Raw genomic sequence first — 22,255 nt, forward strand, 5'->3', positions numbered from 1 at the left:
TCCATTTGAATTAACAGAGGAGGATAAAATGGGTATAGTCATTCACATCAGGCTTCAGTCCACTCTTTTTTTAAAAAAAATCTCTGTTGAAACTTTTACTTAAATATACTTTTGGAAATGTTCATGACAAGGTGCATTTATGTTGTCAAGTAAATGTCTGAAAGCAGGTTGATCAGTCATTTTCTGATAGCACAATGCTTAAGTTGGATGAAAATGTGCAATGACAAAGCATGACAGGGCTAAAATGAATGTCTTTTTAAATGCAAATGTTAATTGGGACCTCGGGGTTCTATAGTAATAAAAAAGATTCAGATTTGCATACAAATGAATTACTCAATATCTTGTGTTTCTTTATGAGAACTCCATATTATATGCTATATGGAGTAGAGTAGACGTGCCAATTGTTTTGTAACTTAAGTTACTAAAGTTATTTAATAAGTTATTGTCAAGTTATTATCCAAGTTATTAAACTACATACAAATTATCCACAAAGACAAAACGACAAAAATAAGAATATTTTCAATTGTCTGGGCCTACCAGTAGTTAGCAATAGCATATACAAGAGCCAACATGCAAGATGGAATATAGGTAACCCTTGTATTGAGCTCAGAATTTTGGTCATAAGTCATTTGAATTGTAGATCAAGTCGCCATATGACCAGACTAAACTTTACAACCATCTTTACAATGGTTGTTAAACAAGTCATGTGGTTGTCGCTCCAAATCCAACTCATCCGATAATTTTTTCCCCCCAAAAAAAAATCTATCCAAAAAGCTATCCAAGGAGCCTGGATAGCTCTGCAGACAAGGCACTGTAATTTAACACCAGCTGTCTGCAATTAAACTAAGTTTGGCTCAAGGTTGATTCAGCCTTCCATCCTTTCTAAGGTAGGTAAATTGAGGACCCAGTTTGTGGGGGCAATAAGCTGACTTTGTATAAAATATACAAAAGTATGAACGTTATTGCTTAACGCATTGTAAGCTGCCCTGAGTCTCAGGAGAAGGGCGGCATATAAATCAAATTAAAACAAACAAACAAACAAAAAAAAAAAAAAAACCCAAGCCTGTAAAACTCCCCATAAAATGTGATTGCAGGATGCTGCAATTGGTTGGAAATGCTAGCTAGGTGCTAAGTGCCTCAAATATGATCCCATGACCACAAGGTCATATGGCAATCAATAGCTTTGAGTCCAGGTCATAAATACAATTTTTCAAGTCTGTCATAACTTAAACAGTTGTTAAGCAACCAGTTGTAAGTCAGTGATTACCTGTATCGCATAATTTAAAATATTTGGGAGAAAAAATGGGCCATATCATGGATAACAAATTACCTTCTCTTGGGAGGACATTCCACATTTAAGCTTCATTATTAAACATTATTTTAACTGCAATTTTCCATATTTGATGAGGGTATGTGGGAAAAGGACACTCACTGAACATTGCTTGAGATTTCAGCAAGACATAACCGCAGATAGTCTTTAATTATATAATTTGTCTTCTGAGTTTTCAGACTCATACTGGAGCCCATCCTCAGGGAATTTCTCCCAAAAGAGTGGGTGCTTGACTATTCTGTATTCTGTGGATATGAATACTACACACAGAATAGCCCAAAGCACACACTCTACTAGAGAGAAATTCCCTGTGGATGGGCTTCAGTATAAGTTTGAAAGATCAGACGATTAAACTTCCAGTCCCGGTGGTTGACTCAGATTGGATCCTGCTATAATATTGATTTTTATTTTTCTCATTATCCTCTCCCAATTTCTCATTTTGATCCTATTCCTGTATTATGTTTTAAGGGAATCCCCCAACAGTAAACTAGCAGAGTGTGAATAGCTTCCGTGTTTTCCCCAAAATAAGGCCTAACCGGAAAATAAGCCTTAGCATGATTTTTCAGGATGCTTGTAATATAAACCCTACCCCCAAAATAAGCCTGTTAAGATCATCAGCCAAACAGATGCATTTAGTACCTGTATTTCCCTGAAAATAAGACCTAATGGGAAATTAACCTTAATGTGTCTTTTGGAGCAAAAATTAATATAAAACCCGAACTTATTTTCAGGGAAACACAGTATAACAAGACTTCATTTGGTAGACTTCTAGATATTCTATTAATCTGAGTAAATCAAAATCTGTGCATCAGGTTGCAAGAATCTTTCAAAATGCAAATATAACCTTTTAGAAGAAAGCCATTCAATCCAAAGCGGCCAGATAATGGACAAAGCACTATAATCAATATCTCTACAATAGTAGTGGGTTGATTTCTTTTCTTTTTGTCCTCCATCCATCTGAGTGTAATCAACATATTGGTGACCTCTTAACATAATGAATAGAAATAGGAATAAGAATAGAATAGAATAGAATACTTTACTGTCACTAATTGGCATACATTAAAATTAAATTATGTTGCATACACTAGAAATCTCTCAATAATTTCATGTAGATGTTGAAATTTCACTTTGTTTTGAGAAATTAAGTCTCCATTTCAGGGAGGTTGGATGGGTCAGGAATAAGTATGGGAGAAAGGCTGATGCACAAGATTCTATTACAGTTGTTAAGAGGTTTTTCCCTCACATTTGTTCCTATCACTCTATTTTTATTTGGAAGGATTAATCCATTCATTCCCCATTTTTCTAGTATTTCTTAGTTTTGCTTAGTGCTCTTAGAAATGTACAGTGTATGTACACTGCAATAAAGTTATCAAAGAGTTAATACAGAAATACTGTTGTTTCTTTTGCTTTGTATTGCATTGAAACTAGGTGATAACATTAAGAGCTCTATTATTCTATTAAGCATGCTTACGATCTGTGTAGTACTTACTTAAATTTAAATCCTAAAAGCCTGAAAAATCCCTTCTTTAGCAAAATTGCTGTCAAGCGAATTGTATAACTCTTATTCTTCACAAACATCCAATGTTCATGTTTTACTTGAAGGGGATATCCAATCCCATTGTGTTCAAAGGCTCTGCTTCAATTTATGGAGTAAATCAATTCACATTCACTCATTAATAAAAGGCTTGTTATATAGAAGCTTGGAGCCTGTCTTTACTCACTGTTTTTAAAAAAACTGTTGGCTTCAAAGGATAGACAGAATGGAAAATGGTGGTTGATGGCTAATAGTCCATTGAGCTAATAGCCAGGGATTAAGATAAGTGAAGTCAATAGTAGATGGAACTAATTAATTCTACTTTTCTTTCCATTCTGCATCATTGCAAAATCATTAAGAACTTTTCTATGTATACGCAATCAAAACTGAAGGTCTTTATTTCAAATGTTGCTTCTATCCTACAGGGCTGCAAATTTATATATAATAAAATGAACGTAATTCTCTTGTTCACAATGAGGCTTTTATCTTTAATACAATAGAAAGGATTGAAAAAATAGCATATTAACTGTGTGAGGAAAATCCCAGGCTAAGCATCATAATGGAGACAGAAAACCTACTGCACATGCACGGGTCAGCAGGGAACTATGGAAGAAAGAAATAATAGAACTTTTATACTGCTTGGCTAATTGAAGCCCATCACATAATGCATATTATATTATAGCAGGGACTATAATACCCTGGTCTCAGGGTATGTATATTCAAGACTGCATACATGTTTGTGCATATAGACATGTGACTCCCATGCAACTACATACACATATTGGGCTGAGTTGCTGTATTTATGTTTATCATGTTGATTTTACACCTCATGAAGAAAGCTAGTTCAGTAGAACAAAGGCAGTTCCCAAAGTCCTAAGTCTAGTCTTTATCCCTTCCAGACTTGTGGTACAATACTGATTTTATTTGGCATGAATTTAGTTGCTTGCCCTTCCTTCCTTCCTTCCTTCCTTCCTTCCTTCCTTCCTTCCTTCCTTCCTACCTACCTACCTACCTACCTACCTACCTACCTACCTACCTACCTTGCTTACTTACTTACTTACTTACTTACTTACTTACTTACTTACTTACTTAAATTTATATGGCAACCTACTCTGGTTGGCTTATAAGCAGAAAAACACAGTATAAAAAAATAAAAAACGATAATATCTCCCCCCTCCCCTCCCAGAACAACACACAGTCAAATGAGCCACTTGATAGGCTCCATCCCACTTTGGGTTCCCAAGTCTTCAACGCCTTTTGAAATAGTGTCAAAGTGGGAGCTAGTCTAATTTCGTGAAGGGATGATGTGCCAAAGGAAGGGAGCCACCACTTTATGAGTCTTTAGCAACACAGGCCTGCTGACTTAGGAGTCTAAGAATTTAACATCTGACTTTCTGCATGCAACTATTTATCACAGTTATTTCCATGCTCTCATTCCAGGGGTGCTATTCAGCAGGTTCTGACAGGTTCTGGAGAACCGGTAGCGGAAATTTTGAGTAGTTCGGAGAACCAGCAAATACCACCTCTGGCTGGTCAAAATGAAGATTTTGCAATATTCTTCCCCCAGGAGTGGGGAGGGAATGGAGATTTTGCAGTATCCTTCCCCTGCCACGCCCACCAAGCCACGCCTTACTACAGAACCTGTAGTAAAAAAATGAATTCCACCACTGCCTCATTCATATTATTGAACTTGAATAAATGGGCATGCCTCTTTTGAGCATAAAATGATCAGGATGAAAAGGATCCACTGACTTGTAAGAAAGTGACAAAATATATTGACTCTTTGTGGATGATGAAAGTCAGTGAAATGATAAATATGTCTTCTTTGAAAAGAAGGCATAATGCTTAAATCTTCAAATAATTGCAGAAAAATGGTATGAGCAAAAATAGATTAATATGAGAATGAAGGTTTTCTTGAATGCACAGCTTTAATTTAAACCTCAAAAAGCATAGTGTTATGGACTATTAAAAATGAGCTAAACATTACACAAACTAGACTGCTTTTGTGGCTAACGTTTCATAATGAATAGGCATTTGGTTAGAACTCTCAAGATAATTTTGTCACAATGAGTGAAATGTGAGATAGTTTGTGGAAAAATGTCAATGGCTTTGGGAGAAAAAGAAACAGCAGATAAAATGTTAGGATTTTTTTAAAAAAAAACTTATATGAAGAAAGGCCTTCTTGGGTGGAAAAGAATTAACATATTTCATGAAATCAAGTGCTTCAGTTTATTGTCTAAGAAAAACCTTACTGAAATGTTTAATAAACCCAGTAAAAACTAATGCAAACTAAACTGGGAAAAGGTCCAGAAAAAAGAAAAGGAAAAGGATAAAAACAACAACAACAAAGACTATAATAAAGAATTGGCTTCCAACGTTTATGACACTGAGCATAAACTAATTTCTGCTCATTTTAATAATTTCCTGACTTCAGAAAAGAATATTGAAGGAAGGCAAGTAGGCAACAGTAAAATCTTTGGATTCAGTAATATTATGGTATCTTTGCTGATTTCATAAACAGGGTTATCTTTTCAAAAGTTCGGGGAAAATAAAGCTGGCTGCTTTTATCCGAAGAAGCTAAATTGAGGAATAGAGATACTGAAGATTAGTATCTCATGGAACAATAGGATGGAGGTGAGATTTTTAAACTGTCTTTTGGGGAACCTTCAGATTCCTCGAGCAGTTAATGAGGTTCCATGAAAGACTAAAAAAATGTATTCCCTTGAAGATTGCCAGTTTTCTATTAAGAGCTTTGCCTCTTGATCAGATTAAAGTGGGTTTTTTTTTTAATGAACAGCTCCACAACCTGAAAGTTTGAAAAACCTGAGATAGACTGTGATCCTTACACTGATATTTGTAATTACTTTTCTTTCCTCTTAGGAGAACTTATAAAATGCAAGACATCTGTTTCATATATTTTTCTTGTCATGTGGTACAACAGGGCAATAACATTTAGCTAAAATAACAAGCTTCTCTCTCCCCTTCCCTCCTTTTCTCTCTCTTTCTGTGTATGTATGTACAGTGTGTATGTGTATGTGTGTATGTATGTGTGTGTGTGTACACACACACACATATATATACACACACACTCACTCAATAGTATTAATGGTCCAACAAAAAAGAAAGGAAAAGGAGAAACAACCAATTTGTATTCATAATTCTTGCTATCCTCTCAGAGTACTGCATTATTTTGCTCATTCCCTTAACCTATTGACCCTTGAGAATATGGCTTTCTTATTTCTAATAATAAAGAAAATATTTGTCTTTAAATTATAAATATCCATCACAAATATAATATGCTTCATAACAAGCTTCTCCGAAAATAAACATTGTATGCTTTAACATACTTGGCAGAAAGTGATGCTGCTGTTAGGAACACAAGGCATTTATTCCAAGTAATTGCAGAGAAATTGTAACCAGTATGATGTTTGTTTCAACTAGGAAGTTGCTTTAGTGTCTAATCTTCTGTTTTTTCTTCTCTGTCTCTAATTTTCAGTGTGATCAACTGCCCATATTCTGAAATAAACCTGAACAAAGAGCATACTCTGTCGGACCGTTTAAGTGGGGAGACCCCTCTAAATAATCCACCTATGCATTGGAATCGAAAGTCAGAAATAAATGAAAGATCAGCCTCTCCTATAATCAAGTAATTGTCAATGAAATTATGCTCAAATTATTTATTGTACTGTATGTGTTTTACTGTGGCAGAACCTGAAGCACATATGTCGTCTTGTGTGGTGTTTGTTTCAGGATGCAGAGACAAACTCAAAAGGCCGTAACTGATATTTTTTTAAAAATGTGAATTATTTAAGTAAGTTCATTTTGTACTTGTGAGAACAACTTGGAAGTTCTTTTGATTCATCAGTATATATTTCTAAAACTGAAATTTAGAGAAGTGCTTTAGGTCTCTTGTAAGGCTCTAGTTATTCCCAGGGGATTTCGGTTTTTTTCTTCCTCTTGAGCAGCTTAATCCCATATGTCATCAGAACATGTGTTTGAATCTTTCTACATTTCGAAAAGAAAAACCATGGGGAATTGCTGTTCAAGAAATAACAACCCCAAATTCCATTGGGCATTGGGAACAAATTGCAGTGATTTCAATCCTGATAAGTATAAATGTCTTTTGTTGATGGCATATACCGATTATACACATGCTTATATTTATAATGCATGGTTTTATTGAAGACAAATCCTTCACCCAGAGGCACCCAAAGCTGGGGAATTGAGTTACACATTTTCTCTTTTTGTGAGAGTAAATGTATATGTTAAGGCAGTAGTTCTTCACCATGGATCCCCTTTAAATACCTTTCGTGGCCATGGTCCATGGCCATGGACCACCAAGACACTTAACTCAAGAGCTAAATGATAACATTTCTTTAAGTCTTTGTGAACCCTCTGTGATGACATCGCAGACCCCCCAGGAATCCACAGACCACAAGTTGAGAACCATTGTGTTAAAATAGACAATCAATAGAGCAGAGCCATGCATGGAGGTGCAGTGGTTAGAATGCAGTATTGCAGGCTAATTCTGGCGACTGTTGGCAGTTTGATTCTTACTGGCTCAAGGCTGACTCAGTCTTCCATCTTTCTGAGGTTGGTAAAATGAGGACCCAGATTTATTATTTGCTTTAACATTCAGTTGACGGGCATTTCTTAATTATCATTGAATTTTCTTTTATTACTTGCACTTGTTTTTAAATAAAATAGATTTGAGATGCGAATGAATACGTAGAAAATGATACGTAAGGCTTTGAAAATCTGACTATGTGGACCAGCCTAGATCCCTAAGTGTGTAAAGGACCCTATTTTCTGCTTATAGCGCCATAAATGAATTATATCTCCTGGCTGCTATATGTATTTAATTTCTGTTTTTGCATTGTGTTTTAACTTTTTTATTGTTTGTATGATTGTTTGCTACCCAGAGTCATTGGTTTGATATGGGTAGCTATACAAAATGAATGAATGAATGAAATACTAGGTCAGTTTCTGAGATCTTGGATTTATAAATGCTTTTTAAAAATAGTCAGGTTTATGCTAATTATATTTAATTAATAAATAAGAGATACTCAGTAATATTCAGCTTTATTTTCCAGTTTAAGTTTTGCATCAATGCATGATTTTAAATAATTGCTCTTTTTTATATATATAACAGTAACAGAAAATGTCCCAGTCCCAGTCACACAGGAGTAAAGCCTGCACCTCATTTACAATCTTCAAAGGAAGAAGATACAGATGTGAAACTTCTTTGCAAAAATCCTTTAATATGTGACATCAAAGAAGAAAACTACAGGTATCTATCTGTTTCTCCCCCACCCCCACCCACCCCCATAATGTATACTTTGGCTCTGATCTATGTAATCTGTATACCATTATTTGCCGCTTCCCAGAACAAAATCTTTTATTCAGGACCTTAATTGTATCATGTAAATGATCCAACCTACAAATCCATTTGCTAATTTTTTGAAAGTCGTTCCTAAACGTTTTGTTGTAGGCTTATAAATGAGGATGGTATCATTCACTACTAGATATTGTAGTATTTCTAGTTAGTACATAAGGTTAAAGGATTTTGACTGGAGGGATCCAGGAAGAGAGCCTTTTCTGCCATTGCCTTTACCCCCAGAAGTGACCCCCATCCCCACCCCACCGGGCCTTCAGAAAGAGTTTTAAGGTCTGGCTCTGCCAATTGGCATGTGAGTCAAAGAGTGATGTGCAGCTATGGCGCTGTTGGTATGAGGATGTTCTCTCCACCTTTGTAACTGTAACTTTTAATATTTTAACTCTAATCTTTTTAACTCTGTTTTTAACTTTGTTCTTATTTATGCTTTTATATCATGATAGCTTTTTTATTGTAAACTGTCCAAGGTCACTTAGATGAGTTGGCTGGTGTAGAAATGCGATGGATAGATGGATAGTTGAATGAATGAATGAATGAATGAATGAATGAATGAATGAATGAATGAATATAAGGATAACTTATCAAATGCTTATCAAGTACTTAGGAGGCAAGGGCTTGGCAGAACAAGGAAACAACAGCCAATGCCTTAATAGCCAGCCATCAACATCCCAATTCATCATCTAAAAACCCACATACAGCAGGCACCATATCAATATCACACAAAGAATAGCCCAAAGCACACACTCTGCTAGAAAGAAGTTCTCTGAAGATGGGCTCCAATACCAGTCTGAAAACTCCGAAGGCCAAACCTCTGGTCCTGATGACCGACCCAGATTGAATCCTGGATATTCTGAAACCTTGACGAAAAGAATTCTTATATTTGCCATTTAAAATTATAAACACACAAACTAGTAACAACTTCATCAAGTTGTGTGCTTGTAGAAAGTCAGCTCCACAAATGACCTAATCCCTTAATCATTATAAAAAATGCAAGATGTAGTCAAACATATAGCATACGGGGGGAAAACCCTCTTTCCTAATATTAATCATTATGTGATGATAGAGTGCAGTGCAGTGCATTGAAGTGATGCAGGAAACCCTATAAAGACATTAGCAAGTTTTATGAATAACTATTTGTTAAAAATAGATAAAATTAGGCTCCTGATAATGTCTTTAACATCAGTCTAACTAGCAGGGGCAATCAGAGAGTGGATCCTAAAAGTCAAGGGTACAGCTGTGACCATTCAATCAATCGTATTGGCAAGAAGTCAGTTTGGTGTTTGTGACCTTATAATTTAAGCCTCATTCTATTTTATGTTCATTGCACATGTAATGCAACATCAAAAACAAACAAATAAACAAATAAACAAATAAAAGAGTGGGGCTTCACTTTCCAGGTTGACCACTTTGACTTAGTTGACCATGCCCTTTGCACTAAGTTTGAGCAATATTATCATGTATAAACGGGCATAGAATCAAGATCAAGTGAGGTATTAGTGCCGCTTTACAAAACCCTAGTAAGACCACACCTGGAATACTGCAACCGGGTTTGGTCACCATACTACAAAAAAGATGTTGAGACTTTGGAAAAAGTCCAGAGAAAAACAATTCAGGTGATCAAAGGCCTGGAGACTAAACCATCTGAAGAATGGCTGCAGGTTTTGGGTCTGGCTAGTCTAAAGAAAAGAAGAATTAGGGACGACATGCTAGCAGTATTCCAGTATTTGAGGGGCTGCCACAAAGAAGAGGGGGTCAAATTATTTTATAAAGCTCCAGAGGGCAGGACAAGAAACAATGGTTGGAAACTAATCAAGGAGAGAAGTAACTTGGAATTAAGGGGAAACTTCCTAACAATGAGAACAATTGACCAGTGGAACAGCTTGCCTTCAGAAATTGTGGGTGCTCCATCACTGGAGGTTTTTAAGAAGAGATTAGACAGTCACTTGTCTGAGATGGTATAGGTTCTCCTGCTTGAGCAGGGGGCTGGACTAGAAGACCTCCAAGGTCCCTTCCAGCTTCTATTCTATTTTTTTTTTTAATTTGATTTATATGCCGCCCTTCTCCGGAGACTCAGGGCGGCTTACAATGCGTTAAGCATTCTATTCTATTCTATTCTATTCTATTCTATTCTATTCTATTCTATTCTATTCTATTCTATTCTATTCTATTCTATTCTATTCTTAAAAGAAATGTATTGTAGTCCTTCATTTACCTATAGAAAGTCTTCTGCCTTTTTTTCTGCAGGTACAGAGGTTTATTGCTTTAATTTAAAAAAACAATTCTTTGTGTATGAAAGAAAAAACAAAATAATATCACAGCACTAATAGCAATAAAGACAGAGGAAAATCGCTGCTTGAGAATTTGATGTGGTTATTATGCTACAGATAGTATAATGAAATATCCCAGAGTTAATATTAAAATGTACTATATTCATAACATCCATAGTATTAACTAGTTATAACAACCTATGACTAGGGAGAAAGCATCGGGTTGGGAAAGTTAATTGCATGCAGTTCATATTTCACAGCACTGTCTGGATTACTGTAGCATCATATTTAATTAAAAAGCAATTCAATCCCTTGAAACCTGGATCAAATTATTTTCAGCAATTATAATGTCTAGAAGCTTATTTTTCAATATTAGTGTCCTCCTAGAAAGGAGAACAGAAGAACCAAAAATGAATATTCAGTCTTTTCCTAATTATTAGGAAATTCTGCAGATCAATGGCAAGTACTATCACAGAAATTCTGTGTTCATTTTAAAACTTCATTAAAAAGTGTCTTTACCATTTTAATGCTAATATTCTATTTATATCTTTCGTTTCTTTTTGCATTTCCATATTCAGAATGTAAAATATCTAATTCTTCCTGTCACATTTGTTTCTCAAGTCTAGACTATTTTTAAATGCACATCAAATATCTTTGAAAAAGGTGTAACATAGCTAGAAATAAGAAAAATATTAGGGATTAATTGGCACCTAAAGTAGTAGCACTTTTTAAAGTAATCAATAGCTTAACAATGACTACATTTTCCTGGAATAAGTGTCTTAGTCTCCAGAAGTCAGATGCTTCACAAATGTGAAGAAGTGCAACCCAAACACTTCTTTTTTATTAGTTGAACCAGCCAAACCTTTTGAGGATTTCATGTGCTGCTTAGAAAGTGAAGCTTCAGAAACTGAAGCAACCACGAGTCTTAAACCAGTGTTGGCTATTTTGAAGGGTTGAAGAGAGATGCTTTATTTGCGGTTCTCTGTCCTGCAAAGTCCAGAGAGCTGCAAATAAAGCAACTGCCCAGCCCTATTACATGGCTGGGTAGTACAGTTTTTAATGGTGATTCCAAATTGCCTTGCCCTTCCAAAGACACATGGATGCACTTAATCCCCTACATATATGCATAACCAGAAACTGCTTCCCTGAAACTGGTACATGTAAATGTTCACAGATGAACAGCCACTCAACGTTCACTCATACATCACATTAAATCATATTAGATCGTATTAAGCCATGCTTAAGAATTAGGTAGGGTCACAACACATTAAGTTACAAACAATGATTTATACTTCACAGGAGCCATATCGTCACCGCTACTGGCTCGGCCGAACCGGACCGAACCGGGAGGAACCCACCACTGAATCCGCCCTTTAATCATGCTTGTTTGTTTTTTTCACATAATTGCAGTTGCAAAAGGAGGTACTGTATAGCTAACCAGTTTTATTTTTACTTACAAACACAGGAAAATAAAGTAAATGAATCCAAGGAACAACATTTTTTTATACAAGGAGTTCATTTCTTAATGCATTTTATACTCCTTAGTCGCTTTTATCACAATTAACATTTAAAAATCAAAGAGATATTTCTGTTGCTAGCAAGCATGTCAAAAGTGAGTTGGTGAAGAGTCCTGCTGTTGTACAGCTGGATAGCCTGCTGTTGAGATAAAAACGTCTTCTTTTTCAGCACATTTAGTTTCATGCATTTCCACATTAAATGAAGGACACTTAGGGCACTTTCCTTTCAGGCTGAGCAGCAAATGGTTTCTTTATCTAGTGGCACCTTGCTATAGGCTCATATGTGGAGCTTGCAAATAAATATGATAGTTGCGCTGCTCACACAGCAATGCTAAGCCAAAATTGTTAAAGAAAAAATAATGGTTTGGTTCAGCTGTAACATAATTCCCCATGCTAATCTATAAAGATAAAAAATTGCTTTATGACTTAGTCTTGTGTGTCACCAGATCCATTGATAGCAAACACAGAATTCCAATATAACTTGCCTTTTTGCTTGATATGTTTGAATATAATTTTTTTCTCTCCCGATAAACATCTAAATGTACCACCTGCCAGCAGACTCTGGCAAGAAACTGCTTTTTGCCCACATTCTTACTTCATCTGCATGGCTAATTAAAAAGGAATGATGCTTCAGTATGAAACAGCTTATGGCTTGGCATAATTTCCTAGGCCTGAAAATAGTTCAGTCATTTTTCTGGAGTGTAATGGGATACTGTAAATTTAACTGGAGGATCTGAAATGTCTTACGTTTGACAGCTGTGCAGTAGAATATATCGTGTAAAGGTGGCAGGAAAATTATTATGTACAAATTATCCTGAAAAATGCTAGTTTTTCCTCACTTGTTTTCAAGGTTGTCAACTCTATGCATCTTTAGTAGTCATACACCAAAGTTTTCTGTTTGACATTACTTCGTTATGAAGTTACTCATTCAGAGAATGATAATGACTCCCCACTGTTCTTCAGTACTTCCTCTCTCTGAAATCAATTCCAGTTAGTAGTGATAGGGTGGAGAGACATCCAGCCCTAACTTTCTACTTTGTAGTGTGCCAGAGGAGTTGATTCTCCCCCTACTCCTGTTGTACATGTACATGAAACTGTCATCCATCAGGGTCATCCCTCAGCATGGGGATAAATGTCATCAGTACAATGATAATACTTAGTTGTACACCTCTATCCCAGATCATCCAAATGAGGTGTTTTCCTAATGCCTGGAGGAAGTATTTATTTATTTATATTTATTAATTTAATTTCTATACCGCCCTTCTCCCGAAGGACTCGGGGCGGTGTACAGCCAATTAAAACATAATATATATACATCGATTTAAAAACCAATTAAAAGTAAATAATTTTGGCTCAGAATTAAAACCTAATTAAAACACCCAATTTAAAATCATTCACAAAGATAGCCCAGCCCAGTAGAGTTTTAAGAGCGCAGCGAAATACACAGAGATCAGAAATCTTACGTATTTCCAGGGGCAGTTCGTTCCAAAGGGCAGGAGCACCCACAGAGAAGGCCCTCCCCCTGGGTGTCGCCAGCCAACATAACTTGGCCGATGGCACCCTGAGGAGCCCCTCTCTGTGGGAGCGAACTGGCCGGTGGGAGGCTACTGGCGGCAGAAGTCGGTCTCGGAGGTACCCAGGCCCTAAGCCATGGAGCGCTTTAAAGGTGGTAACCAACACCTTGAATCATACCCGGAAGACCACTGGGAGCCAGTGCAGCACGCGCAGGAGAGGTGTTATATGGGCGTAACGGGTCGCACCCATAACTACCCGCACGGCCGCATTCTGGACCAGTTGGAGCCTCTGAGTGCTCTTCAAGGGGAGCCCCATGTAGAGAGTCTGGGTCTGGTTGCGGAAATCTTGGCTTCAGATCAACCCTTGCTGTACAGTCCCTCAATTTGCCATCATTAAGTCTGAATAGGGATACACTGCCATAGGCAGAGTTGATGCACCGCGAGAGGTTTCTACCAGATTCATGACTCCAGCTTGAGGAGTTTTTGTATAAATACATATTATTCACATGTTGCATCTGTTCCTAAATTGAAAGGCATTGCTCGCAGCCACTCACATTTTAGATGTTTCTTGGAAAAACTGTTGCAATGTATTCCACGTGAGGCTGCCTTTGAAGACCACTTGGAAGTTTCAGCTGGTCCAGGACATAGCAACAGCTGTAATTTTGAGCGTATCATGGTATGTCCATATAACACTGGTACTATATGGATTCCACTGCTTCCCAGTAGGCTTCTGGCTAACGGTCACTTTTAAAGACCTACATGGCACGGGGCCAGACTCCCCAATTCCAGTGGTTTCTGCCCATCTCACAATATCTGGCACAGTGAGTGTGTTCTGGGTCCCCTAGTGAAGCAGTGTCACTGCTGGGTCCCAGAAAGTATGCTTTCTCTGTCATGGCAGCTGCCCAATGAAGCAGTTTCCCCTGATATGTGGTTGGTCTCTTTTAGAAGGCTGTGAAGCAGTGGTGAAATTCAATTTTTTTTACTATCGGTTCTGTGGGCATGGCGTGGTGTGGCTTGGTGGGCATGGCAGGGGAAGGATACTGCAAAATCCCCATTCCCTCCCCACTCCTGGGGGAAGGATATTGCAAAATCTCCATTTCCACCCCATTCTGGGACCAGCCAGAGGTGGTATTTGCCAGTTCTCTGAACTACTCAAAAATTCCGCTACCAGTTCTCCAGAACCTGCTGGATTTCACCCCTGCTGTGAAGACTCTTTCTCCAGGTATTGGGACAGGTTGTTAATTCTGGAGTTCTGGTGTGAATGTATGTGATAAATGGGAATTAAGATTTTTTATTGAAACCCCAATTGGTTTCTTTTTAGTTTTAATAGAATGTTAGATTTTACTTTGTTCACTGCCCAGAGGTTGTTGTTTTTTAGATGGATGGGAGGTCATATATATTGGATGGATGGATAAATTCCCTATAATTTCTAGATTAGGAATATACAACGCTTCTAGTTTTTGATTGTGGAAAACAGGTTTTTTTATTTTACATCTACAGCTCCCCACTTTTATTGAGTGACTTTCATCTTTTCAGATAGTTTCTCCAATGGCTTCAAATATAGTCATATTATCATTTGATGGCTTCAGGCTTTTTAAAATTTCTTACACGTTTGAGCAAGTAATATGATTTGTAGATCAGAAGGTGTTGTCAGTTCCATTTGCTAGAACTATGATATCACATCCTTGGGGTTTTATATGCCTGATATGCATTCTGTGGAATCAATTATCTTTGGACTCATCATTTAATACTTAATAAAATTGTAGAAGGAATTCAAAGTAACTTTATATGATGTTCCACTTTAAAGAAAACATCTTGCCTTCTAGAGATCTAAAGATATCATTGTTATAGAAGACAATGGAAATGGAAATATGTTGGTTTTTGGTTTTGTACCATTTTATATAGTAGCCAGCAAAATTGATTATGCAAGTTAATATTAGTTTATGAAACCAGACTTCTTGTTAATGTTTTGTCTTGAGAAATGATTTGATTTTGATTTCTATATTTTATTTTACATACAATACATTATAATTTGTATTATACATCTTATAAAATGTTTAGCTAGAAGTGAAAAAACCCTATATTATTATCATTACCAGATAACTAAATGTGAAGCTTTTTTATTACTTAGGGGAGAGCACACCAAGGAACTCACTGGGAAAGATGGCTGTGAAGAAAGAAAAATGGAAAATGAAGTATTATCTATAAATGAAACCAAAGGTAGCTGTTATTTCATGCTATATGTGCTGTACAAGAGTTTCACTAGTGACATAAATTAATAATTTTAATTGGCTTTATGGAATAATTTAATTTTTTTTCATTTATTTAGATTTATATGCCGCCCTTCTCCGGAGACTCAGGGCGGCTTACAATGCGCTAAGCAATAGCCTTCATTCTTTTGTATATTTATACAAAGTCAGCTTATTGCCCCCACAACTGGGTCCTCAATTTACCTACCTTAGAAAGGATGGAAAGGCTGAGTCAATCTTGAGCCTTGGCGAGATTCGAACCTGCAGTAATTGCAGGCAGCTGGTCTTAATAACCAGCTTAATAACAGGGTGCCTTAGACCACTGTACTACCAAGGCTCTTAATGAAGGATGCTTAATGAAGCATTTTATGAAAAATCAGAACCACACAAGGTTGCCTTCATAAGACTGTTTGGTTTTAGACTACCTTTAGGGGGTTCAGGCAATGTCCCTCTGAATTCTCCTACGGAGTTCACAATGGTAAAAAAAAAAAATCAAGATATAAGTAAACATAGAAATAATGATTAATACTAAGTGACTAAAGGTGGAATTTACTTACTTATTTTTTATTTTAAGACGTAGGATTATTTTAAATCCCAGGGTGGTGAAATCTGAATCAGTTTACTACCAATTTGCTGGCCGTGCATGTGTGCGCACATGCGTAATGCGCACCAAACGAGAGAAACGGTTGTAAAAAAATGCTAAAAAAGTAAAAAAAAAAAAAAAAGTTCTGACGATCGCATGTCGCTCAGCTGATCGTCAGAACTTTTTTTTTTTTAACGTTTTTTACTACCAGTTCGACGAACCAGTAGCATTTTTTACTACCGGTTCAGGCAAACCGGCCCGTACCAGTAGCATTTCACCCCTGCAGGGGACTCTAGGCAGTTTGCAAAATACAGATATGCTGACAAAGTGGATGTCATCGTCATCTTTATTATCATCAAATTAGTAATTGTAGACAAAGAAAGAATGCAGAATTCAGCCTGTAAAAATGGAAGGAAAAGCAGTCTCACATAGACGAAAGTAGAGGTAAAGCTTTCATTTGTGTTAGGTGAGTTGTGAGTGACCAGCTATAAGTTGCAGTGAATTGTTCAGCCAGGACTAGTGTGTGGTGGGTTTGTGAAACTGTCATTTATGGACAACCATAAAAAGGAGATAAATTGAAGAAAATATTATACTGGAGTGCCCAGTGAGAAATTTCAGGTTTAGGGTTAAGAAAACAACAACCAGTGACCATCACAGCATTTATATAGCTGCCCATCTTATAACAAATTCTGGGTGGCTTCAGAACAAAAATTAAAACAACACAAAAGCCATATTAAAACTATTAAAACCAAAAACAAAATCCTGGCACCAAGTCAAGCTTCCAATGTGCAGTCCCTTCATCCCAGTGTTTGTGGGTCCGCCCCAGATCCTTAATGCTTTACAGAAGACGAGGAGGGTAGATCTTCAGGAGGCAAAGTGTTCCATAGCGCAGGGGCTACCAAATGAAAAGACACACTTCCTAGTTCCCATAAGATGGCAATATTTAAGGGAAGGAACTAGGAGCATCCCACCTACCATTGGGAGCTGAAGCAATGATATAGTTTTTAAAAAATGTGGGGGGAAATTATGGCTGAACAGTTTCCATTGTTTTTCATGGCAGGTAAGTGCATAAGGTAGTTTAAACTGTGTTCAAGAAAATGTAGTTATGTATCTATCTCAGACATAATTAGTACAGATTAGAGTATTTCTTATACTCTATAGCAGGGGTCTGCAATAGGTCTGCGGCTCTGGAGCCGCATATGATTCTTTCATCCCTCTGCTGCAGCTCCCTGTCACTCAAAACATGCGTCACAACTGCCAATGTGCGACACCCGCTGGCACGCGATTTATTGAGCTTTTCGACCCATTTTTTTTTTTCAGAGTTCAAAATGTGTTTGTTGCATGCAGAAATAAAAAAAAATGTTTTCTCTGTAGCTGTTCATTGAGTACATAAATGCAACACACTATCATTTTTTTATACATAGCATAAAGGTAAGAAACGATATATGTAGTGTTATTTTCATTTTAGATGTCAAACGGTTTTTGTGGCTCCCGGTGTTTTCTTTTCTGTGGGAAACAGGTCCAAATGGCTCTTTGAGTGTTTAAGGTTGCCGACCCCTGCTCTATAGAGTATTCATTAATTAATGCCATTTAGTAATAATAAGTCAAATGGGCCAAATATGTTATACTGAACATACCTTTCCTTTACAAGTGTGGTCATATCACGCATACAATAATAAAACTTGTGTTATTATTGCTTGCAGACAGCAAGGAAACCAATAGCAGAAGTTCCCATCTGCAGCCAGTCATTTTATCTTCCAAGCTCACAATTCCTGCATTTCCATTGCGATGGGAACAGCACAGTAAGCTCCTTCCTACAGTGGCTGGGATTCCTGCCAGTAAAGTTTCTAAATGGAGCACAGATGAGGTATGACTGAAAATGGTATTTTCACTTTAAAAAACTGGAAAACTTTAATAGACTTTTTGCTAAAGAAAAAAAAACCCTGAAACAATGATTTATGGATTTAATTATTGAGACGAGTAAGAATTAAATAAGGGGATGAAGGGATTTCTGGAAGATTTAAGAGGCAGGGGAGACAGTGGGTTTGTTAATAACTTTTGAAAAGAAGGACAGAAGTCATCTATTTTAGTTTCCTTAGTTGTTTTCCTTCCTTCCTTTCCTCTTCTTCTCTTCTTTCTTGAATGTTTTTATATATTTCATAAAAATATTTTTAAAAATGGAATTTTCATTCACCATCAGCTAATGTTGCTTGATAGAGTTCTATTAGAATAGAATATAACATAATCTATTGTGATGATATATTCATTGTATATTTCTATTTCAATTTTGCCTTTATATTTATATTAAGAGGTGATGCTATTATCTATCATAATAAAGTAGGCTAGTGAAAGTGAATACTGATCTGTTTATAGGGTATTTTTTCTACTTTTGTCGGGAGAAAGGTATTTTGTATTGTCCTTTTTATTGATTTGCTAGATTTACTTCCCACCTGTTAGTCAGCACTCAAGATAGCATACAAAGCATTCCCCCTATTTTTTTTCCATTCAGATACAGCCTAGTGAAATAGGTCAGGCTCAGAGTGAGAGAGCACATCAACTCCACTACTGACCTTCTATATCAAACTCTTTATTTCATTGAGAGTCGCATTAGGGTTGTGTTTGACCTCAGGGTGCTGTGGTGGGTGTGGCTCTCCTTTTCCCTTTCTTCTTTCTCCTCTTCTCTCCTCTCCGCTCTTCTCCCTTCCGCTCTTTCTACTCCTTCCCTTCTCTCCTGTTATTTCCCTTTTCAGTTCAATCTAAATTGGTATTCGAGGATGTGCTTGCTTTTCTTAAATTCCATGTTTCCACCACAGTATTTTGCAGCTTTGAATTTTCTTTTCCTGGATGTTGGCATCAGCAACTAGAGTCCTGAAGGCTTTATTCTAGCTGTTTACTAATCAACATTAAGTCTTGAAAAGATTGTCAATAATGTATTGAGGGACGCCCAACCTGGGAGGCCATCAGTCCGCATTATCTCATCAATCACTTTTATTTTGTGTATCAATTTAATATTCTTGGTAAAATATAGGTTGGTCTATCATTGCTTTCTCCCATTCACTATGATTTTGCTATTGTCACTGAAGTGAGCCTCCCATCTCCAATATCTTCCTATATTGCTGTTAACTTGATATAGGTGCCTGTTTGTCTTAGCTGGGCAGCAGAGATGACCTTCTTGGCTTGACTGATCCCACTAGAACAGGGCTGTCAAGCTCCTGGCCCATGGGCTGGATGCGTCACATGCTGGCCATGTCCACGCCTGGTTTAGCGAAGGTGGAAAAAATCCCAAAAGCCATGTGATGCCGCTGTGACGACATGAGTTTGACACCCCTGCACTAGAATTATTTACTTTTAAGATATACTCCCACTGTTCTTTGCTCATTCGTCCCAGGAATACCACTATGCTTCAGTGAAGCAGCATAGATGGAGTGGGATGGGGCTTAGAGTCTAAATGCTAAGCAATCTTACTTCATCAACATCAGTCAGTAAAATTGAAGAGACAGAATATATGACTTGTAGACGAAATGCTGTTACAGATAGTACAGCTACAGCTACAGCTCCCCAATTATGGTTATAAGTAACGACCTACGACCAAAATTGAGCCCAAAATTTCTGTTACTAAGCAAAGTAGTGGTGTCCCATTTTATGAACTTTTTGCCACAAGTAAGTGAATCATGCAATCATTAAGTGAATTTGGCTTCCTTATTAACTTGGCTTGTCAAAAGCCAGCTGAGAAGGTTGCAAATGGTGATCCCGGGACTGTCATAAATACATGCCAGTTGCCAACCAAATCTTGATCACATGACCATGAAGATGCTACAGTGGTCAAAAGTGACAAAACCCGCCACAAGTCACTTTTTTCAGTGCCATTGTAACTTCAAAGGGTCACTAAGATAAAGGTTCCCCTCGCACATATATGCTAGTTGTTCCCGACTCTAGGGAAATAGGTGGTCCCTATTTTTCTACTTGCATTTTTTACGTGCTTTCGAACTGCTAGGTTGGCAGAAGCTAACCCCGGGAGCTCACCCCGTTAACGTGGCACTAGGGATTCGAACCGCTGAACTGCCAACCTTTTGATCGACAAGCTCAGCGTCTTAGCTAGTGAGCCACTGTGTCCCTAAAGGGTCATTAAAAATAGTTATAAATCAAGAACTTAAAACAGGACTAAAAAAGGTTGTCAGCGTTCCGAGTAACGCACCCATTGAAAGCAGAACTTTGAGGCAGGTAGATTCCTCAAAGAACATGTTTATTTGATACATCATATCAGCACAGCCGATGAAAACCAACTCTGAAAGTTCCTGCAGTTTTCACCTAATTGAAAGAGTAAAAATCCCCCCTTCCTGGTGTCACTGGTCACATTGTCCAATGAATAGAGCTGGCAGGCTCCTCTCCTCCTTCAACAGCCACATGTTACGATGACTTTGGTTTTGTAACATGTGGCTGAAAACAGCTAACCTTTTTGTTTTGACTGTTAGCCAGGCTATCTACTTCCTCCCTCCCTTCCGCCTCTCAGGCTTTGTGGCAACTATAAGGCAGCACAAGATGGCTTCAGCCAGGTTCACGTCAGAGTTGACAAAGGTTAAGTGGAATATAGGGTTTAGACAGCTTGACCATTGCTGTTTATAAAATTGGAAGAAGGCATTGTACCTTTGCCATCTTTTGAAACAAGCATTTGCTGATTTTTTTTCCCTAGTTCCTATCACTTAGAAGCAAAATGAAGAGATAGACAGTTATTCTATTATTCTTACTCCTTTATTTTGTTAAAATTGATTGGCAGGTCTCAGAGTTCATTCGGAGTTTGCCAGGTTGTGAGGAGCATGGCAAAGTATTCAAAGATGAGGTGAGTATAATAGATCAGTCCTTTGGTGATCAAGGGTTTCATATAATGTTTAATTGGCAAAAGATAACATGTCTACATTAAATCAGCCCTGTTTTAATTTCATTTCTGAAGACAGTCTCTCAGCATGGTTTTCATCAAATTGTCTTAAAACTGACTTCAGTGAAATTAAATGTGTAATTAATTTTGCCCTAGAAATTCAAGTGGAATTGTAGTTCTTTCTCGAATCAAGAAAGGCATTGTTCGATCGAATATTTAAAATGTTACTTTAAATTACGTGACAATGTTATATGCATGTGGCAATGTCTAATGCAAGTTCAAAGTTTCAGTGTGACATACATTTCAGGGAGTGTAATTATTCTTCAAAGCGAGGCGTTCAGTAAAAAGAAATTGGGCATTGATACTAACCTCCTTTTTTAATCAATTATGTCCATTTAATATATTGGGATGTTATTTACTGCATGGATAACAGACTTGTGAATTTTTAAATGTTGCTAATCTAGTTCCAGTCCAAGCAGCATGGTAAGCAGTGCTCAACGATGCCCTTGAAGTGATGTCCCAGTGCCTGGAGGCCGTACGGATCTGGATGGGGAGAAACGGGCTCAGACTCAACCCATCCAAGACCGAGTGGCTGTGGTTTCCGACGTCCCGATATAGTCAGCTGACGCCATCGCTGGCTATTGGGGGCGAATCACTGGCCCCCACGGAAGGGGCTCGCAACTTGGGCGTCCTCCTGGATTCACGGCTGTCTTTAGAAGAACACCTGACGGCCGTGACCGGGAGGATTTTTCATCAGGTTCGCCTGATTCGCCAGTTGCGTCCCTTTCTAGATCGGGACTCGTTACGCACAGTCACTCATGCCCTCGTCACCTCTCGTCTGGACTATTGTAACGCTCTCTACATGGGGCTCCCCTTGAGGTGCACCCGGAGGCTCCAACTGGCGCAGAGTGCGGCCGCGCGGGTGGTTATGGGAGCAACATGGAGCTCCCATGTAACACCTCTCCTGCGCGAGCTGCACTGGCTCCCGGTGGT

At 37.7% G+C, this 22,255-nt stretch overlaps 1 protein-coding gene across 16 annotated transcripts in view; it reads left to right on the forward strand.

The window, feature by feature from the left end:
• L3MBTL3 (L3MBTL histone methyl-lysine binding protein 3) overlaps nt 1-22,255 on the forward strand; it is an 81,490-nt gene that overhangs the window by 56,485 nt on the left and 2,750 nt on the right. For 8 of the 16 annotated variants that reach the window (XM_060692230.2, XM_060692233.2, XM_060692234.2 and 5 more), the window contains 6 exons: nt 6,361-6,510; nt 8,017-8,154; nt 11,826-11,948; nt 15,689-15,777; nt 18,093-18,256; nt 21,164-21,226. In XM_060692230.2, coding sequence (XP_060548213.2) covers nt 6,361-6,510; nt 8,017-8,154; nt 11,826-11,948; nt 15,689-15,777; nt 18,093-18,256; nt 21,164-21,226 — 727 coding nt within the window. The remainder of the gene's footprint in view (nt 1-6,360; nt 6,511-8,016; nt 8,155-11,825; nt 11,949-15,688; nt 15,778-18,092; nt 18,257-21,163; nt 21,227-22,255) is intronic. The other 8 variants (XM_087886954.1, XM_087886964.1, XM_087886976.1 and 5 more) reach the window with 1 other exon arrangement.

This window comes from Pantherophis guttatus, chromosome 1 (genome assembly GCF_059756535.1).
Source record: "Pantherophis guttatus breed Tessera chromosome 1, ASM5975653v1, whole genome shotgun sequence".
Classification (NCBI taxonomy): domain Eukaryota; kingdom Metazoa; phylum Chordata; class Lepidosauria; order Squamata; family Colubridae; genus Pantherophis; species Pantherophis guttatus.